Source organism: Crotalus tigris, unplaced genomic scaffold (assembly GCF_016545835.1).
Source record: "Crotalus tigris isolate CLP2741 ecotype Arizona unplaced genomic scaffold, ASM1654583v1 scf7180000017661.16357234195:1864864, whole genome shotgun sequence".
NCBI classification, from domain to species: domain Eukaryota; kingdom Metazoa; phylum Chordata; class Lepidosauria; order Squamata; family Viperidae; genus Crotalus; species Crotalus tigris.
The window spans coordinates 250,379-265,640 of NW_024096548.1; the positions used below are offsets into that span (position 1 = coordinate 250,379).

The 15,262-nt window shown below is 42.8% G+C and overlaps 1 protein-coding gene across 3 annotated transcripts in view; it reads left to right on the forward strand.

Moving 5' to 3' along the window:
* ADCY8 (adenylate cyclase 8) overlaps positions 1-15,262 on the forward strand; it is a 122,299-nt gene that overhangs the window by 77,122 nt on the left and 29,915 nt on the right. For 2 of the 3 annotated variants that reach the window (XM_039335799.1, XM_039335800.1), the window contains exon 8: positions 6,185-6,382. The exons of the other annotated variant lie outside the window; for it this stretch is intronic. In XM_039335799.1, the coding sequence (XP_039191733.1) occupies positions 6,185-6,382 (198 nt within the window). The remainder of the gene's footprint in view (positions 1-6,184; positions 6,383-15,262) is intronic. 3 annotated transcript variants of the gene reach the window in all.

Genomic DNA, 15,262 nt, shown 5'->3' on the forward strand with positions numbered 1-15,262 from the left:
CAAGGCTGAGATAAGAAGTAACTTCCCCCACTTCTAACACCAGGGCTTGAGGTCTCTCAAGTGAAACTACCACACGAGGGATTCCTGGCAAAATAAATGTTTATTGTGTTTCTCCATTTAACTTACTGATAGAATTATTGATAGAATTTATTGCCCTGTGATGTGTTGATGGTCATTAGATTAATGAGTCAAAAGAGTAGCTTTGAGGGGTCACTGATGCTCTCTGAGCTTGGTTGTTTTCTTGCAGAAGTTTTATTACCCCAAGTAGATAACATCATCAGTACTAGGAGAGACTGTCTTATGTAATGTTGGAAGAAAAGTCTTCATCGTGGTTCAGTCCAAGCTGGGGATAAACAACATGGCGACTGCTTTAGAAAGAAGGTTGCAGTTTATTGAAGAGAGAGAAAAATGGCTCTGGCAGAAAAGAGAGAGAGCACCTATAGGGAGTGGGTTTTTATACCCTCTGGAGCCTTTTGTTTGGAGTTGTTTCCTGTTCCTGTTTGAGGCTATTTCCTGTGTCTTGTATTCTGACCTGAGTCTGCGTGTGCCCTTTGGCATCTGTGGGTTAATCCTATTATGTCCTATCTTAGAGTTTGGGTGGGGTAGGTAGATTTTAGGTATCTTTGTCTTCCTAAGCTTCTAGCATCAACCTTCCTGATGGCTTACATCTGCATTTCTATAGGGCTGGTTTCTGCTTGGGGAAGGGAGACTTGGGGCTATTAAAAAAACTGGACATGCTTTTCTGCCTCTTTAAGATCCTTTGAGGAAATATATTTTCCTGCCCTTTTAATATTTCCTTCTCTGGGGGACTGACTTCCCACAGTAGCTTGGTAATAAAATATCTGCAAGAAAACCAATCTCAGAAAGCACCAAGGACCCCTCAAGTCAACCCTGAGTTACAGATATTCCCTTTAAGAGTAGCTCTATCAGTAGTTTTAGCTAGGACAGTGGTCGGGACCCCATTTGGGGTCGAATGACCATTTCACGGGGGTCTTCAAACAACGCAGTCCACCATTTTTTCCCCTTTTCCTTAGCTGTGCTACTCCCTTTTATTCTATTGGCTTTTGAAAGCCAATAGAATAGACTCTCTTGAATAGAGTCTAATTCTATTGGCTTTCAAAAGCCAATAGGAATTGTCCAGGCTGTCTCTGCCCTGCTGAGCCCGCCAAAAGTCCCATTCTGCAAACGGTGCTGCACCAGTTGAGCAGTCCTCAACTTACGACCAGTTGAGTGGTCCTCAACTTACGACCGGTTGGGGGTCGCGGCATTAAAAAGGTTGAGAACCACTGAGCTAGGATGACAAATAGCTCCACCCTATTCAAAGACACTCTTCCTCTGAATGTCAGTTGCTGGAGGCCAGACAATTAAAGAAAGCTTTCAATCTGTTGATAGACTTTTAAAGGACTATTTGTGAAAAGGAGATGCTGTCAAATACTTCAGCTGCTCCAGCAGTACTTTACTGACATAGTTAAGGTCAAGATGCATTTGAAATCTGCCTCCCTGGGAACCTGCAGTAGTTTTGTAGAGTCAGAATTTGTGAAAGTAAAAAAATAGTTTTAAGGTGGGATGCTTTCGCACATTTACTTGCAAGCAGGACCGGCTGAGCCCCTGAAGCAGATCTGGAAAAGTTTAAGCTGCAAAGTATTAAAGATGGTATCAGAATAGAACCATCTTCTCTCCTTATGAAATATCCTATTCAGCGTATCTTCCAGTAGACATCACCACATGGAACCAGTAATATCGGAGTTTTTGCAGCATCCTGCTTTCAGAAGATAGATATTAATCAGTATGAGAAGGAAATATTTGCCTCTTTCCTTCAAATCACCCTTGGATAGCTGTTAGGCCCTGCTGTTTAAATGTTTTGAGGAACTAAATTGTGCTGCATGGATTTAGTTATTTGTTTATTTGACATCTTAAATGTGATAGCTTTCTCATTTTGCGTCAGACCTTGGTGCTCTCTGAGCTTGGTTGCTTTCTTTTGAATGTTTCATTACCCAACTAGGTAGCATCATCAGTCTGCAAGAAAACAACTAAGCTCAGAGAGCACAAAGTACAGTAGTTCAACCCTGAGCTACCAAAATTCTTTCCTTTCTCATTTTATAAGGTTTATAATGCTGTTGTATGTGTTTTTATGAACATCTCTCCTCTCTTCTGTTCCTCCTCCCTTCTTCTTAGTTTATTTATTTGCAATTACACAGAAGTCATTCACGCTCAGAAAAGCATATGGAAATAAACCCTAGCCAGAAGCATGGTTTAAAAAGCAGTACATTTTTAATAATTGTGTAGAATGGGGAATCTCAGCAGGCGTGACTGTGCATAATTAGCAGAGATGTGCAAATCAGCCCACATCCAGTCTGAAGCATTTATTTGTTTAACAGAACAGAATAATAGAGTTGGAAGGGACCTTGGAGGTCTTCTAGTCCAACCCCATTCCAGACAAATGATTGCCCAATCTTTTTTTTAAAAAACTCCACTGTTGGAGCACCTATAAGTTCAGAAGGCAAGTTGATCCACTGATTATTTGTTCTCATTGTTAGGAAGTTTCTCCTCAGTTCTAGGTTGCTTCTCTCCTTGATTAGTTTCCATCCATTGTTTCTTGTCTTGCCTTCTGGTGCTTTGGAAAATCAAGATGATTCAATTCAATACTTCAAACCTATGCAGATTTGGTCTGATTTGGAAATCCCAAGTCAAACCATCAAATTGGGTGGATTTAATTTTGAATTCTGAATAGGTTTTGTATATTTATATTTATATATACTATATGTAAAAAAAATATATAGTGCCATAGATAGACAGCCCAGCATCTTTGATTCCATCCAAAAGGCGTCCCATTTAATTTGATGATACAATTCAACTTTCCAATTCAATTTGATTTAGAGATTGGACTGAACTGCTTTCAAATTAAACTCTCTGAAGTTCTCCCAATGGTTCTCTCATAAGATTCCATCTGTAAAACAAACAAACCAGGAAACAAACAAATTTTTGGAATGTAAATGTTAAAAAAAATGCAGGAGCTATGACTATTTTTATAACAATCAACTTCCCTGGCACTGTCTGTATGTCTGTCTCTGTCTGTCTGTCTGTCTGTCTGTCTAACTATCTCTATCTCCTATCATAATCTAGCATTTATCATCTATTGTATCTTCTGTCATCTATCTGTCATCTATATCTGTCTGTCTGTCTGTCTGTCTATCTATCTCTCCTATCATAATCTAGCATTTATCATCTATTGTATCTCCTGTCATCTATCTGTCATCTATATCTATCTATCTATCTATCTATCTATCTATCTATCTATCTATCTATCTATCTATCTATCTATCTCTCCTATTATAATCTAGCATTTATCATCTATTGTATCTTCTATCATCTATCTGTCATCTATATCTGTCTGTCTGTCTGTCTATCTATCTATCTATCTATCTATCTATCTATCTATCTATCTATCTCTCCTATTATAATCTAGCATTTATCATCTATTGTATCTTCTATCATCTATCTGTCATCTATATCTGTCTGTCTGTCTATCTATCTATCTATCTATCTATCTATCTATCTATCTATCTATCTATCTATCTATCTATCATCTATGTAATTTATTGTATATGCTTCCCATCTCACTCTGCAGAGCAAATAACACTGATTATTCCCATAAGAACATGGAGAAGCTACCAGGTATAGCACCCCCCTCCCCGTTACATAAATAATCAGGGAGCAAGCTAGAAATCTTGCCTAAACGTTGCACAAGGGTTAAAAACACGATCCTAGCTGATACTGCCTGCTTTCCAATGCGCTGCCATAGCACACCTATGAGTGCTTCCACTGTGTGGACACATGCCTACACATTCACAGAAGGCTCCTGCATAGATCTTTGTGCACTGAAGTGTGAAGGTCTGGACAAAGGTCCATGGTGCCTTCAGTAGAAGGTGTTGAGAAATTTTTACAGATCAGGAACTTCAGGAAGGTGCCTTGATACAGAATATTTGTAAGCACATTCCCTTGATCATGCTTCTACAGGTAGTCCTCAACTCATAGCCATTCCTTTGGTGACTGTTCAAAGTTGCAACGGCACTGAGAAAAAGTGACTTGTTTTCACAATTATGACCGTGGCAGTATTCCCCATGGTCACGTGATCAAAATCCCAGCTCTTGGCAACTGGCATGTATTTATGACAGTTGCACTGTCGCAGGTTCATGTGATCACCATTGGTAACCTACCCAGCTGGTTTCTAATAAGCAAAGTCAATGGGAGAAGCCAGATTTGCTTAATGACCACAGGATTCATTTAACAACTGCAGTGATTCACTTAACAGCAGAAGGTCATAAAATGGGGCAAAACTTACTTAAGAGCTGCCTGGCTTAGCAATGGAAAGGTTGGATAATCAGAAGTTGAGGTCTGCCTGTAACCTTTCTAGAGATCTGTGCAAGCAAGCTAGGTAGCTAGCTATCATTCATCCATCCATCCATCCATTCATTCATTCATTCATTCATTCATTCATTATTTCATTTAGAAACCACCCATCTCACTCACAGAGTGACTCTCTGCCTAAGGATCTTAGAGATGCATTAGGTCCAATGCATTTGTTCCCACCAGGATATACTTCTGGTGGATGCTTGCAAGAGAGGGCAAGAAGCATTGACCGGATGAGTAAATTATCTAAAATGTTTCAAAGAAGCCCATAATTCACAGCCTTAGAAAGAATTGACGATGTGCAGTGAAAGTATGCTCAGATCTATGTCTGATCAAAGTCAAAAGGTGTGGTTGTCTCTGTCTTGTTTCAAGGCTGTCGATGCACAGAATCTGCTTGGGGTGGGTTCTCCTTACTGGGGCAAACTACTGCATAGAAACAGGAAGCAAACTTCACACTCATAGCACTGATGATGTTACCTAGCCAAGTAATGCAATGTCTGCAAGCAAGCCACAAAGCTCAGAGAGCACCAGAGTTCTTATTGTGTCCAGTGCAAGGCACAACTGTCTGCAGATGTGTCAGCACGAATCCCTCCAAATGCCTGAGCACAGATCTGGGGTGCTGTACCCCAGTTCTAATATGGAAATGATCCTTTTCTTCCTGGGATCATGTTCCTCATACTCCTTTATGGTTGGGTAAGAAAAAGGGTGTGTTAGGTCTCCTGTTCTGAACAACATTTCAGTGAATTTCATAGGTTGCCCACCTGGGTCTAGGACAGTGATGGTGAACCTTTTAGAGACCGAGTGCCCAAACTGCAACCCAAAACCCATTTATGCATCATCGGGTGCTGGTGGGTGTGGCCCATTGGGTGGGCGTGGCTGCGGTGGTAATGGCAGATTGGGTGGGACTAAAAAGTTCAATCAATCAATTCCAACTTTGCAAGATTTTTTTTCCTGTGAGAAGTTGAAATTGATTGATTGAACTTTTTTTTTTTTTTTTTTTGCACACGGTGGCGGAGGCCTAAAGTGAAAAGGTTTTATAAAACCCAGTTGAAGGCCTAGGACTGGGGCGACGGTGCACGTGCCCACAGAGAGGGCTCTGAGTGCCGCCTCTGGCACCCGTGCCATAGGTTCGCCACCACTGGTCTAGGACAACTCACCATAGCCAACTCCCTGTGACCAACTCATCCCAGGACAACTCGACACCGTCAACTTGCTGTGGGACAACCCGCCGTGACCCACTCACTGTGGGCCAGCCAACTCGCGGCAGGACAAGAATGAGACTAATATTGAAGAAACGGTGGGATGCAACCATTCAAGAAAGGATGCGAAAGGAGGAACAAAGGATAATGTGAATGACAAAAAGTAAAATGATGTTTAATGATGTTAAGTAATTAAATAGAATTGTTAAGTTGTCCTGCGGTGAGTTGCCATGGTGAGTTGTCCCATTCCATACCCAACTTCATTCTCCCTTTTAAAGCGATGTATGACAAGATGAATGTTAAGCAGACAAAGCAGGAGGCTCAACGCCACTTGAGAGTTTGCTTGTTCTTCTTGGATGCCCTTTGCTAGCTGAGCCTCCTCCTCTTTCTCCTCCTCCTCCTCCTCCTCAAATGTTCAGATGGCTGGATGAATGAATTGCATGGAATGCCGTTTTAACAGTTTTGCAATGCGACGTGATCACTGAAAAAAAAAAAAAAGAACAGAACATTTTGCATTTTTTTTAACCCACAAGGGGACTAGCCGGTTTATTCTTTTTGCATGTGCTTTCCCCTAGACTCTGGCTGCCCTAACAAGAAATTCAATAAATCTGCTTCCAAACCATCTTGCACAAGCTTTGCATGTCCAGTCTGGGCCTGAGGAAATTAACAAGAGAATAGAACACACCATCGACTTGCGGAGTGGCGATAAGTTGCGAAGAGAGCATATCAAGCCTTTTTCCCTGATGTTTAAAGACTCTGGCCTGGAACATAAGGTAGCTGGGTCTTGATAGATTGACTTTTGCCAACTCAGATTGACTTGCAGTTGACTGTTGATTAGCAAAGGCAAAATGGCAGTGGGTTTCACTTCTGAATCTCCTTTTCCCTTTCTTCCCAACCCATCTCTCCAAGATGGAGCTATTAAGATTCCTTTGGACATAAAGGATTGCAGATTCTGAGATCTGGAGTCCGTGGGCAGCTCCTGAAAGCTTAATGAAAACTAAAAGCTCCCACCACAAGTTGCCCCCAGTTGCCTTGGATGGGATCAGAGAAGGAAAACTGGAATATAGGGAGGATGCGGTAGTCACCATATTTAATAAATTACAGTTTAGTTAAATCAGACATAGGGTTTTCCTTCTTCTCCCCAGGGACAACTGTCTTTCTTTGTCATCTGCATGTGACATCCAGAGACTAAATGTAGCTCTGGGAAAAGTTGCGCTGCTTAGCTAGGTCAGATCAAGACTTAAGAGATGCCTTTGCACAACAATTTAAACTTAGATAGATGGAGGTGAAGATGGGAGATGGAGGTGGAGGTGGAGATGGGAGCTGTAGGTGTAGGTATAGGTGTAGGTGGAGATGAGAGGTGGAGATGGAGATGGAGGTGGTGGTGGAGGTGGAGGTGGCAGTGGAGATGGGAGACAGGAGATTCAGGCCGAGGTGGAGGTGGAGGCAGAGGCAGAGGTAGAGGTGGAAGTGGAGATGGAGGTGGAAGTGGAAGTGGAGGTGGAGATGGGAGATGGGAGATGGAGGCGGAGGCGGAGGCGGAGGCGGAGGCAGAGGTGGAGATGGAGGTGGAAGTGGAAGTGGAGGTGGAGGTGGAGATGGGAGATGGGAGATGGAGGCGGAGGCGGAGGCGGAGGCAGAGGTGGAGATGGAGGTGGAGGTGGAAGTGGAAGTGGAGGTGGAGGTGGAGATGGGAGATGGGAGATGGAGGCCGAGGTGGAGGCAGAGGCAGAGGTGGAGGTAGAGACAGAAAGAGTCAGAGTCAGAGAGAGAGAGAAATGAAGAGAGAGATAAAGATGGTGACAGACCTATTATGCAACATTTTAACATATTTGGTTACTTATAGTTTAATCTATGGTGTGAATCCCCAAAATGGTATGCAGGTAATCTTTGACTTACAACCATTCATTTAGTGACTGTATGATGTTCCAACTGCACTGAAAAAAGTGACTTACAACTGGCCCTCGCACTTACAACTGTTGCAGCATTCCCATAGTCATGTGATCAGAATTTGGTTGCTTGGCAACTGGCGTGTATTTACAACAGTTGCCTCATCCCAGGGTCACGTGATTGTCATCTGCAACCTTCTCAGCCATCTTCTGGCAAGCAAAAATCAACGGGCGAAGCTAGATTTGCTTAACTGCTACATGAAAACTGCAGTGATTCGCTTAACAACTATGGGGAGAAAGGTGGTGAAATTGGGTGCAACTCACTTGTTATTGTAGAACAAGGAATCCAGAAGAGAGACCATGGGTAAGTGAAAAAGAGGGAGCTTCAGGGAAGTAAAGGTACCCAAGATGAGACTATATAAACATCTGACATATTATTGTCATGGTTCCGACGGATGAAACTCTTCAAAGAACTTAGAGGCATTGTTTACCTTAAAGAATCTTTATTTGAGTAGCATAGCATCAGCACTAACACAGTTGAAGCCCAAAACTGGATTCTCCTCCCCTGAGCACATAGTATCAAAGCACAATTCCCTCCTTCAATTAACAGTCATAAATCACATTGTCAAATTAGTTTGAAATGCAGGCTTTCCCTCCTGTTCTGCTACCCGCCCATTCTTATCATTTCTTATTTCACACACTAGTACAATATTGTTATGTCTAACTAACTCCCACCACATTCCGCCTCCTCCCCCAGCACCATCTAATTCTAAGAGTAAAGCATAAGAAAGAAAAAGGCTGCATCTTCATATGTTGTCAAAGCAAGAACATCCAATGTTAGCAGCATTGACAATTATGTTGTTCTTGTTTCTTCTTGCCATCATTACAATTTGTGTCATTTCATTTGGCTAACCAATCACACATACAAGTTTATGGTTTCCACATTTCTTCTTTACTTCTTGGTCTCATTTGAGGTGCTTTTGCTTCCCTGAAGCTCCCTTCTTTTCAATTAGCCAAGGTCTCTCCCCGGGCTTCAAAATAACAGAAAAAACAGAGTTGGAAGGGACCTTGGAGGTCTTCTAGTCCAACCCCCTACTCGAGCAGGAGACCCTATACCATCCTGAAGGCAGCACATTCCACCAATTAATTGTTCCTACTGTCAAGAAATTTCTTCTTAGTTTTAGCTTGGATCTCACTTCGATAGGTTTCCACCCCTTTTTCTATAATTTCCCTCGTTATGAGTTCAGATAACTTGTATGACAAAGAATTGGTTGGTTTGAAAATAAGATACCAAAGGATAAAATGAACAGGAAATTTTGGTTGGGTGCACGTTGCATGCTAGACTAGACTAAGGAGATATGAAGTTGTAATGTAATTTATTTTGTTAGGCAGAGCCTGTGCTATGATGTATGTTTTGTTGACTAAGCCATGAGGTTTAGCAAGCTGATGGATAAGAGAACAGCAGAGGGGTTAACACTTATGTAGAGCTTATATAACTATATACATTATATAGAGGGAGTATGAATAGTAAGAAACCAGCAACCCAAAGCTATGGGGTGAAACACTTCTTATATCTTTAAAATTGAATGAGTCACTTGGGGTTCACAGTCATAGTACGTCTTCCCCCCCAGTAGTGATTCTGTGACCCTCAGCACCTAAGAATATGCTGCTGAAATAGAGTGCTGAGTGGGCACTAAACTGGTACTAGATTCAGGTCAGTGGAATTCAAGAGGGTTGGACCATTTGTGGCAATATAAGGATTCTAAGCTGATCACGTACTTAACTCCACCCCCAGCTCTGCCTCCTACATCTACAAGTATATTGCATGCACATGCACAAGAATAAAAATGGATTGATTAAGTGCCAGTAAGTTGGCGTCAAACTCTTAATGACTCCATGAGTAGACATTCTGCAGGATGATCTGTCCTTAGAAGATGAAATTAGAAGAGTTAACGGAGACCTGAAACATTAGATTTTACTCTTCCTATAAATGCAGGAAAAGTCTGTTTTTCTATCTTCTAAGTATGTGTGTCTGACTTCCTTCTCCAGAATGCTTCCAATGATTGTCCAGTTTTCAATTCTAATTATATTACATTCGGCTCTGAGTGGACCATTTTCTGTTACTTTTTTTTTCTTTTTCCCAAAAATAAGGATGAAAATGGGAGGAGGTTTTTTCTTTCTGATTCTGTGGACACCAATAGAACAATGCCCTTAAATAAAAAGCTACTGTACAAATGAATTATACTCTTGGTGGCTGACTTTATCTGATTTGTGGTTAAAATCTCTGAGACCTTAAATCCACTTAGATCAGCAGAAGTATTCCGTTAAAAGGTCTTTATTGGAAAATATTACTTTCCGACACATTTACAACATTTTTATTAATAATGATACAGATTTTCTTTTAGGGTCTGTATCCTTGAGAGATATGATCACTCATATCACCTCTCCGTTAAGGAAGAGGGAAAAGGGACAGATGTTGTTTGAGTGCCCCTCCTTAGGTGACCAGACATGAGTTGAGCTCAAGAAAGAGGTTAGAACGTACCTAAAAAAAACTTAAGTTCTGTTTCTCCTGAGAAGAAAAATCTTAAACACTTGGCTTGGTGTTTCTTAGATGATTATTTTTAACCAATTCCATTGTTGGATTCCATCATTTCCTAGTTTGGTCGATGGCCAGGAATGATCAGACTTAAGCAGCCAATTTCCAAAAATCAAGACCTTTCCCATGGGCTGATGTTCTTCATCCATCCTTGAGTGGGTTAAAAACCAGACCAGCATAAAATCTGTTGCTCCTATTATTGTATTCATTGCTATCCTGCCTCTTTTATTCTTCTCCAATCACTGAATACCTTGGCTGTCCTTCACCTGCTCGGTGCTGAAGCATAACAGATTTGACCTTCTGGTTGCCCTTGGATGACCTTGATGTAAAGAAAGGAGGAAGAAGAAGTTAAATTGACTACCAGTATAGCTAAGGCTGAATAAGCCTATCTCACTCATGACTTGAGATGAGATCCCAGAAGACCTGGCAAAAAGAAGATGTTCCAAGAAAGCATTTATAAACCTGATTAAGTGAAATGTGAGAAGGTACTCAAAGATAACCGGCTCTCCTTAGATTGAACAGAAGAGCCTTTTCTGTGGTGGCTCCGACCTGGTGGAATCAACTTCCCCCCGAGGTTCGAACAACTCCCACCCTGCCAGCCTTTAAGAAAGCCGTTAAAACTCTCCTGTTCCGGCAGGCCTGGGGCTGATGTCCCCGGGGGGGGGGGGCGGGACATGATTGGACTTGCGGTATGATTGAATTATTTTATTGTCTTATTCTCGATGATTGTTTTAATTTTGTACGCCGCCCTGAGTCCTTTGGGATTGGGCGGCATATAAATAAATTAAATAAATAAATAGAGTTGGAAGGGACCTTGGAGGTCTTCTAGTCCAAACCTCTCCTCAGTCAGGAAACCCTTTACCATTTCAGACAAGTGACTGCCCAGTCTCTTCTTAAAAGCCTCCAGTGATGGAGCACCCACAACTTCTGAAGGCAAGCCGTTCCACTGGTTAATTGTTCTCACTGTTAGAAAATTTCCCCTTAGTTTTAGAGTTGCTTCTCTCTTTGATCAGTTTCCATCCATTGTTTCTTGTCTTGCCTTCTGGTGCTTTGGAAAATAGGTTGACCCACCCCCTCTTCTTTGTGGCAGCCCCTCAAATATTGGAACGCTGCTATCATCTCATCCCCTAGTCCTTTTTTTTCTCTAGAGTGGCCATACCCAATTCTTGCAACCGTTCTTCGTACGTTTTAGACTCCAACTCTACTGTAATCATCTTCTCTGGGAAGCTTCTCCCGATTCCATGAAGACATACGATCAACATGCCAAGACCTTGAGTTACAGAACAGAAAAAGCTCTTGGTTGGAAGATTTGGGTCAAATTCACTCCATAAGACCTTCTTTCCCATTATCGTCTTACTCTTTGCTTCACCTTTCCTTCCTGAAATGAACATCAACCCAAGAAGGAGAACACAACATCAGTAGGTCCAAATCTCCTTCTGATCAGGTAGAGATATCAAGGAGTTAGGAAAATAGCCCCTCTCCTCCCAGGGTTACTACAATATTCTTTTGTAAGATATGGGTCTTGAGTTTTATCAGTACAGAGAGTCCTCGACTTACAACCGCAATTAAGCCCAGCATTTCTGTTGCTAAATGAGACTGTTGTTAAGTGAATTTTGCCCCACTTTACAACATTTCGTGCCACAGTTGTTAAGCGAATCACTCTGGTGGTTAAGTTAGTAACACAGTTGTTGAGTGAATCTGGTTTCCCCATTGACTTTGCTTGTCAAACAGTCGCAAAAAAGAGATCACGTGAGTCTAGGATACTGCAAAACCGTCATAAATACATCCCAGTTGCCAAGCATCTAAATGTTGATCCCGTGGCCTTGAGGATGCTGCAACAGCATCGTAAAAATGATCGTAGTTCACTTTTTTTAAGTGCCGCCGTAACTTTAAATGGTCACCAGAAGAACCGTTGTAAGTCGAGGACAACCTATAATGCCAACTATATGCTCCAGCTCAAAATCTGCCTCTGGTTTTAATTCCAACGATTTCTGCTCCATGCTTCCCCATAACGTGCCTGTCTAATTTAAAGCTTTCAAAAAAGGACGGGTAATTTACCCTGCCGAGATCTTCTACCTGCCTCTTCAGCCCAAGAGCCTGTTATTTTCCAGGTACTTAGAGCATCCTCTTTGGAAAGCATCTTCCAGCATCTCAAGGCTATCTTGATGACAGCCCTTTCCGAGGGCATCCAAAGCACTTAAACCCCATCACTTTGCAAAGTACTGAAAACAGAGAAGGCTCAGCCATCTCGACAGTCATCGAATTCGTCCCTTTTCGAGGAACCGCGAATAATTTCACAGCTATAAATATGTCAGCTCCTCTAATTTCTTCCTTCCTTCCTTCCTTCTTTCCTTCCCTCCTTCCTTCCTTCCTTCCTTCCTTCCTTCCTTCCTTCCTTCCTTCCTTCCTTTCTTTCTTTCTTTCTTTCTTTCTTTCTTTCTTTCTTAAAAGTATCAGCTAAAAGGCTGACTGGGTGAATGTCCTGTCACAACAGCTCTAGGGATGGGATGGGACTGTAGTCATCTAGCCACCACTTAGACTTTTTTGGCCACCTGCCCCCACAAAATGTCCTTATCTGTTATGCTTATCTACCACCACCCCGGCCCCACCAAGAGAAATATATACAAGTATAAATGTGATGGAATCAATGAGGAAGTGGATTCTGGGAGGGAGGGGTGCTTTCTAGAGAAGTAAGAGGCAACTCAGCCCAGATATTCTGTGTGTGAGAGAGAGGGTGAAGACAGCTCCTCCCTAATAGTTCACCTAATTCAGTGATGGCGAACCTTTTAGAGACTGAGTGGCCAAAAACTGGCCCCGCTCCCGCTCCACCCCCTGCCCCACCCCTGCTCCATCACCACCCCACCTGCCCACAGGGCCACTCACCGCCTCCAGGGTCCGCTGCAGATCATCTAGGCAGCCAAGCAGCACCATGGTGGCCATGCCCTCTGTCCACGCCCCGCAGCATCAACTGTGCATGATGGGGCATGAGGGCAGAGTCTTGTCTACACTGCCTGGCTGCCATGTCCTTGGCTGCACTGCTCCGTGTGGGCCATGATTGGGGGCAACTCTCCTCCAGGGGGGCTGCTGGAAAGGAGAGGGTCAAGGGAGGAGGTGAGGCTGAGGCAACGGCACATGTGCCCACAGAGAGGGCTCCGAGTGCCGCCTCTGGCACGCGTGCCATAGATTCGCCACCACTGACCTAGTTTATTATAGATGAAGATAGTAGAGTCCTCATTCTGGCAAGATTTTTTTTTCCCTACAAGTGTGAAACAACAGCAAAAGAAAGCTTGGGAGAATCATCAATTGCCACTCCTGGTTTGGGGCTTGACAATAATAAAGAGAGGAATATTGCAACAAGGGAGTGATAGGAAGTTATTCGAATGAATCAGTGCTACACATCCAATTATGTCCTGCATATCTTCTCAACAGCGTGAAAATGTTCAGCAATTCGAAAAAATTGGCACTCCTCCCTTAATGACTGCAATGGATGATTCAATAGCTAAACAACCTTGTGAAACCCAAATGGTCCTGATATCTCAAGACACATTTACCACAGACCTGTGCATAACAGTCACAATCTAGTGCAGGGGTAGGCAACCTCGGCTCTTTAATGACTCATGGACTTCAACTCCCAGAATTCCTGAGTCAGCATAGCTGACTCAGGAATTCTGGGAGTTGAAGTCCATGAGTCATAAAAGAGGCGAAGTTGCCTACCCCTGATCTAGTGGGTTCCTGTTGTAATTGTGTACAGATAGTCCTTGACGTATGCCCATCACGGTTGTAAGTCATGACGATTGGAACTGACCTAAATTTATGTCCCTTTTTGTGACAGTCATTAAGTGAATGCTAGGGTTGTAAAGCAAATCTATTATTTCCTATGGCCCAATTTTGATGAAAGTGGGAATGCTGTTTTTTGGTTAAAAAAAAAAAACCACTGTAAATTGTGGTCATGTGACCATGAGATGCTACAATCAGCCATAAGGGAGAGCCGGTTGCCAAGCAGCAAGAATGCAGTCATGCGACTACACAAGGGGGTGGGCCTCAGTGTGGGAACTTACAAAACGGATCATAAATCCCTTTTGTGGGGGCCCATCATAACTTTGAACTGTCAGTCAAGGGATGGTTATAGGTTGAGGCCAACAATGTGAAATTGCAGCTGCCAGTTGTTTAGCTAATGTTGTCCTTTCATTCCCAACAACCTAGGCCAGGGGTTTTCAAACTTGGCCCTTTTGTGACTTGTGGACTTCAACTCCCAGAATTCCTCAGCCAGCATGCCTGAGGAATTTTGAGGAATTCTGAGGAATTTTGAGGAATTCTGGGAGTTACAAAAGGGCCACGTTTGAAGACCCCTTGCCTAGGCTATCATATGTCTATGGAGATTCTCAGTCATCCTGGCCATGGTTGTCCCAAAGGTGCTTTTTCATGAGGCAACTGGACTTTCTTGTTTTTTCCTTTGAAGACATTTCTCTTCTCTTCCAAGAAGCTTCTTCAGCTGAGAGCTGAGAGTTGAAGAAGCTTCTTGGATGAGAAGTGAAACGTCTTCAAAGAAGAACAAGAAAGTCCAGTTGCCTCCTGAAAAAGCATCTTTGGGACTAGGCCAGGGGTAGGCAGCCTTGGCTCTTTTTTATGAGTCGTGGACTTCAACTCCCAGAATTCCTGAGCCAGCCATGCTGAGGAGAAAGGGAGAGGTTTCCAAGCTGAGCCATGCTGGCTCAGGAATTCTGGGAGTTGAAGTCCACGAGTCATAAAAGAGCCAAGGTTGCCTACCCCTGGCCTAGGCTGTCATAATGTATTGAGGTAGTAGATTGTGTGGATTCAAGCAGTCTGGCCTTTTCTAATTGACAGATGGAAATGTTGTCAATTTGTAGATTTTCTAAGGCTTTTTGTTGTTATTATTATAGTGGTTCATCACATAGTCAGCCAGTCAGTTTAGACTGGAGTACAGGTAGTCCTCGACTTACGACATTTCACTTAGTGACCATTCAAAGTTACAACGGCACTGAAAAAAGTGACTTATGATAGTTTTTCATACTTACAACCGTTGCAGCCTCCCCGTGGTCACGTGATCAAAATTCAGATTTTTGGCAACCGACTCGTATTTAGGACGGTTTCAGCATCCTGGGGTCACGTGATCCCCTTTTGTGACCTTCTGACCAGCAAAGTCAATG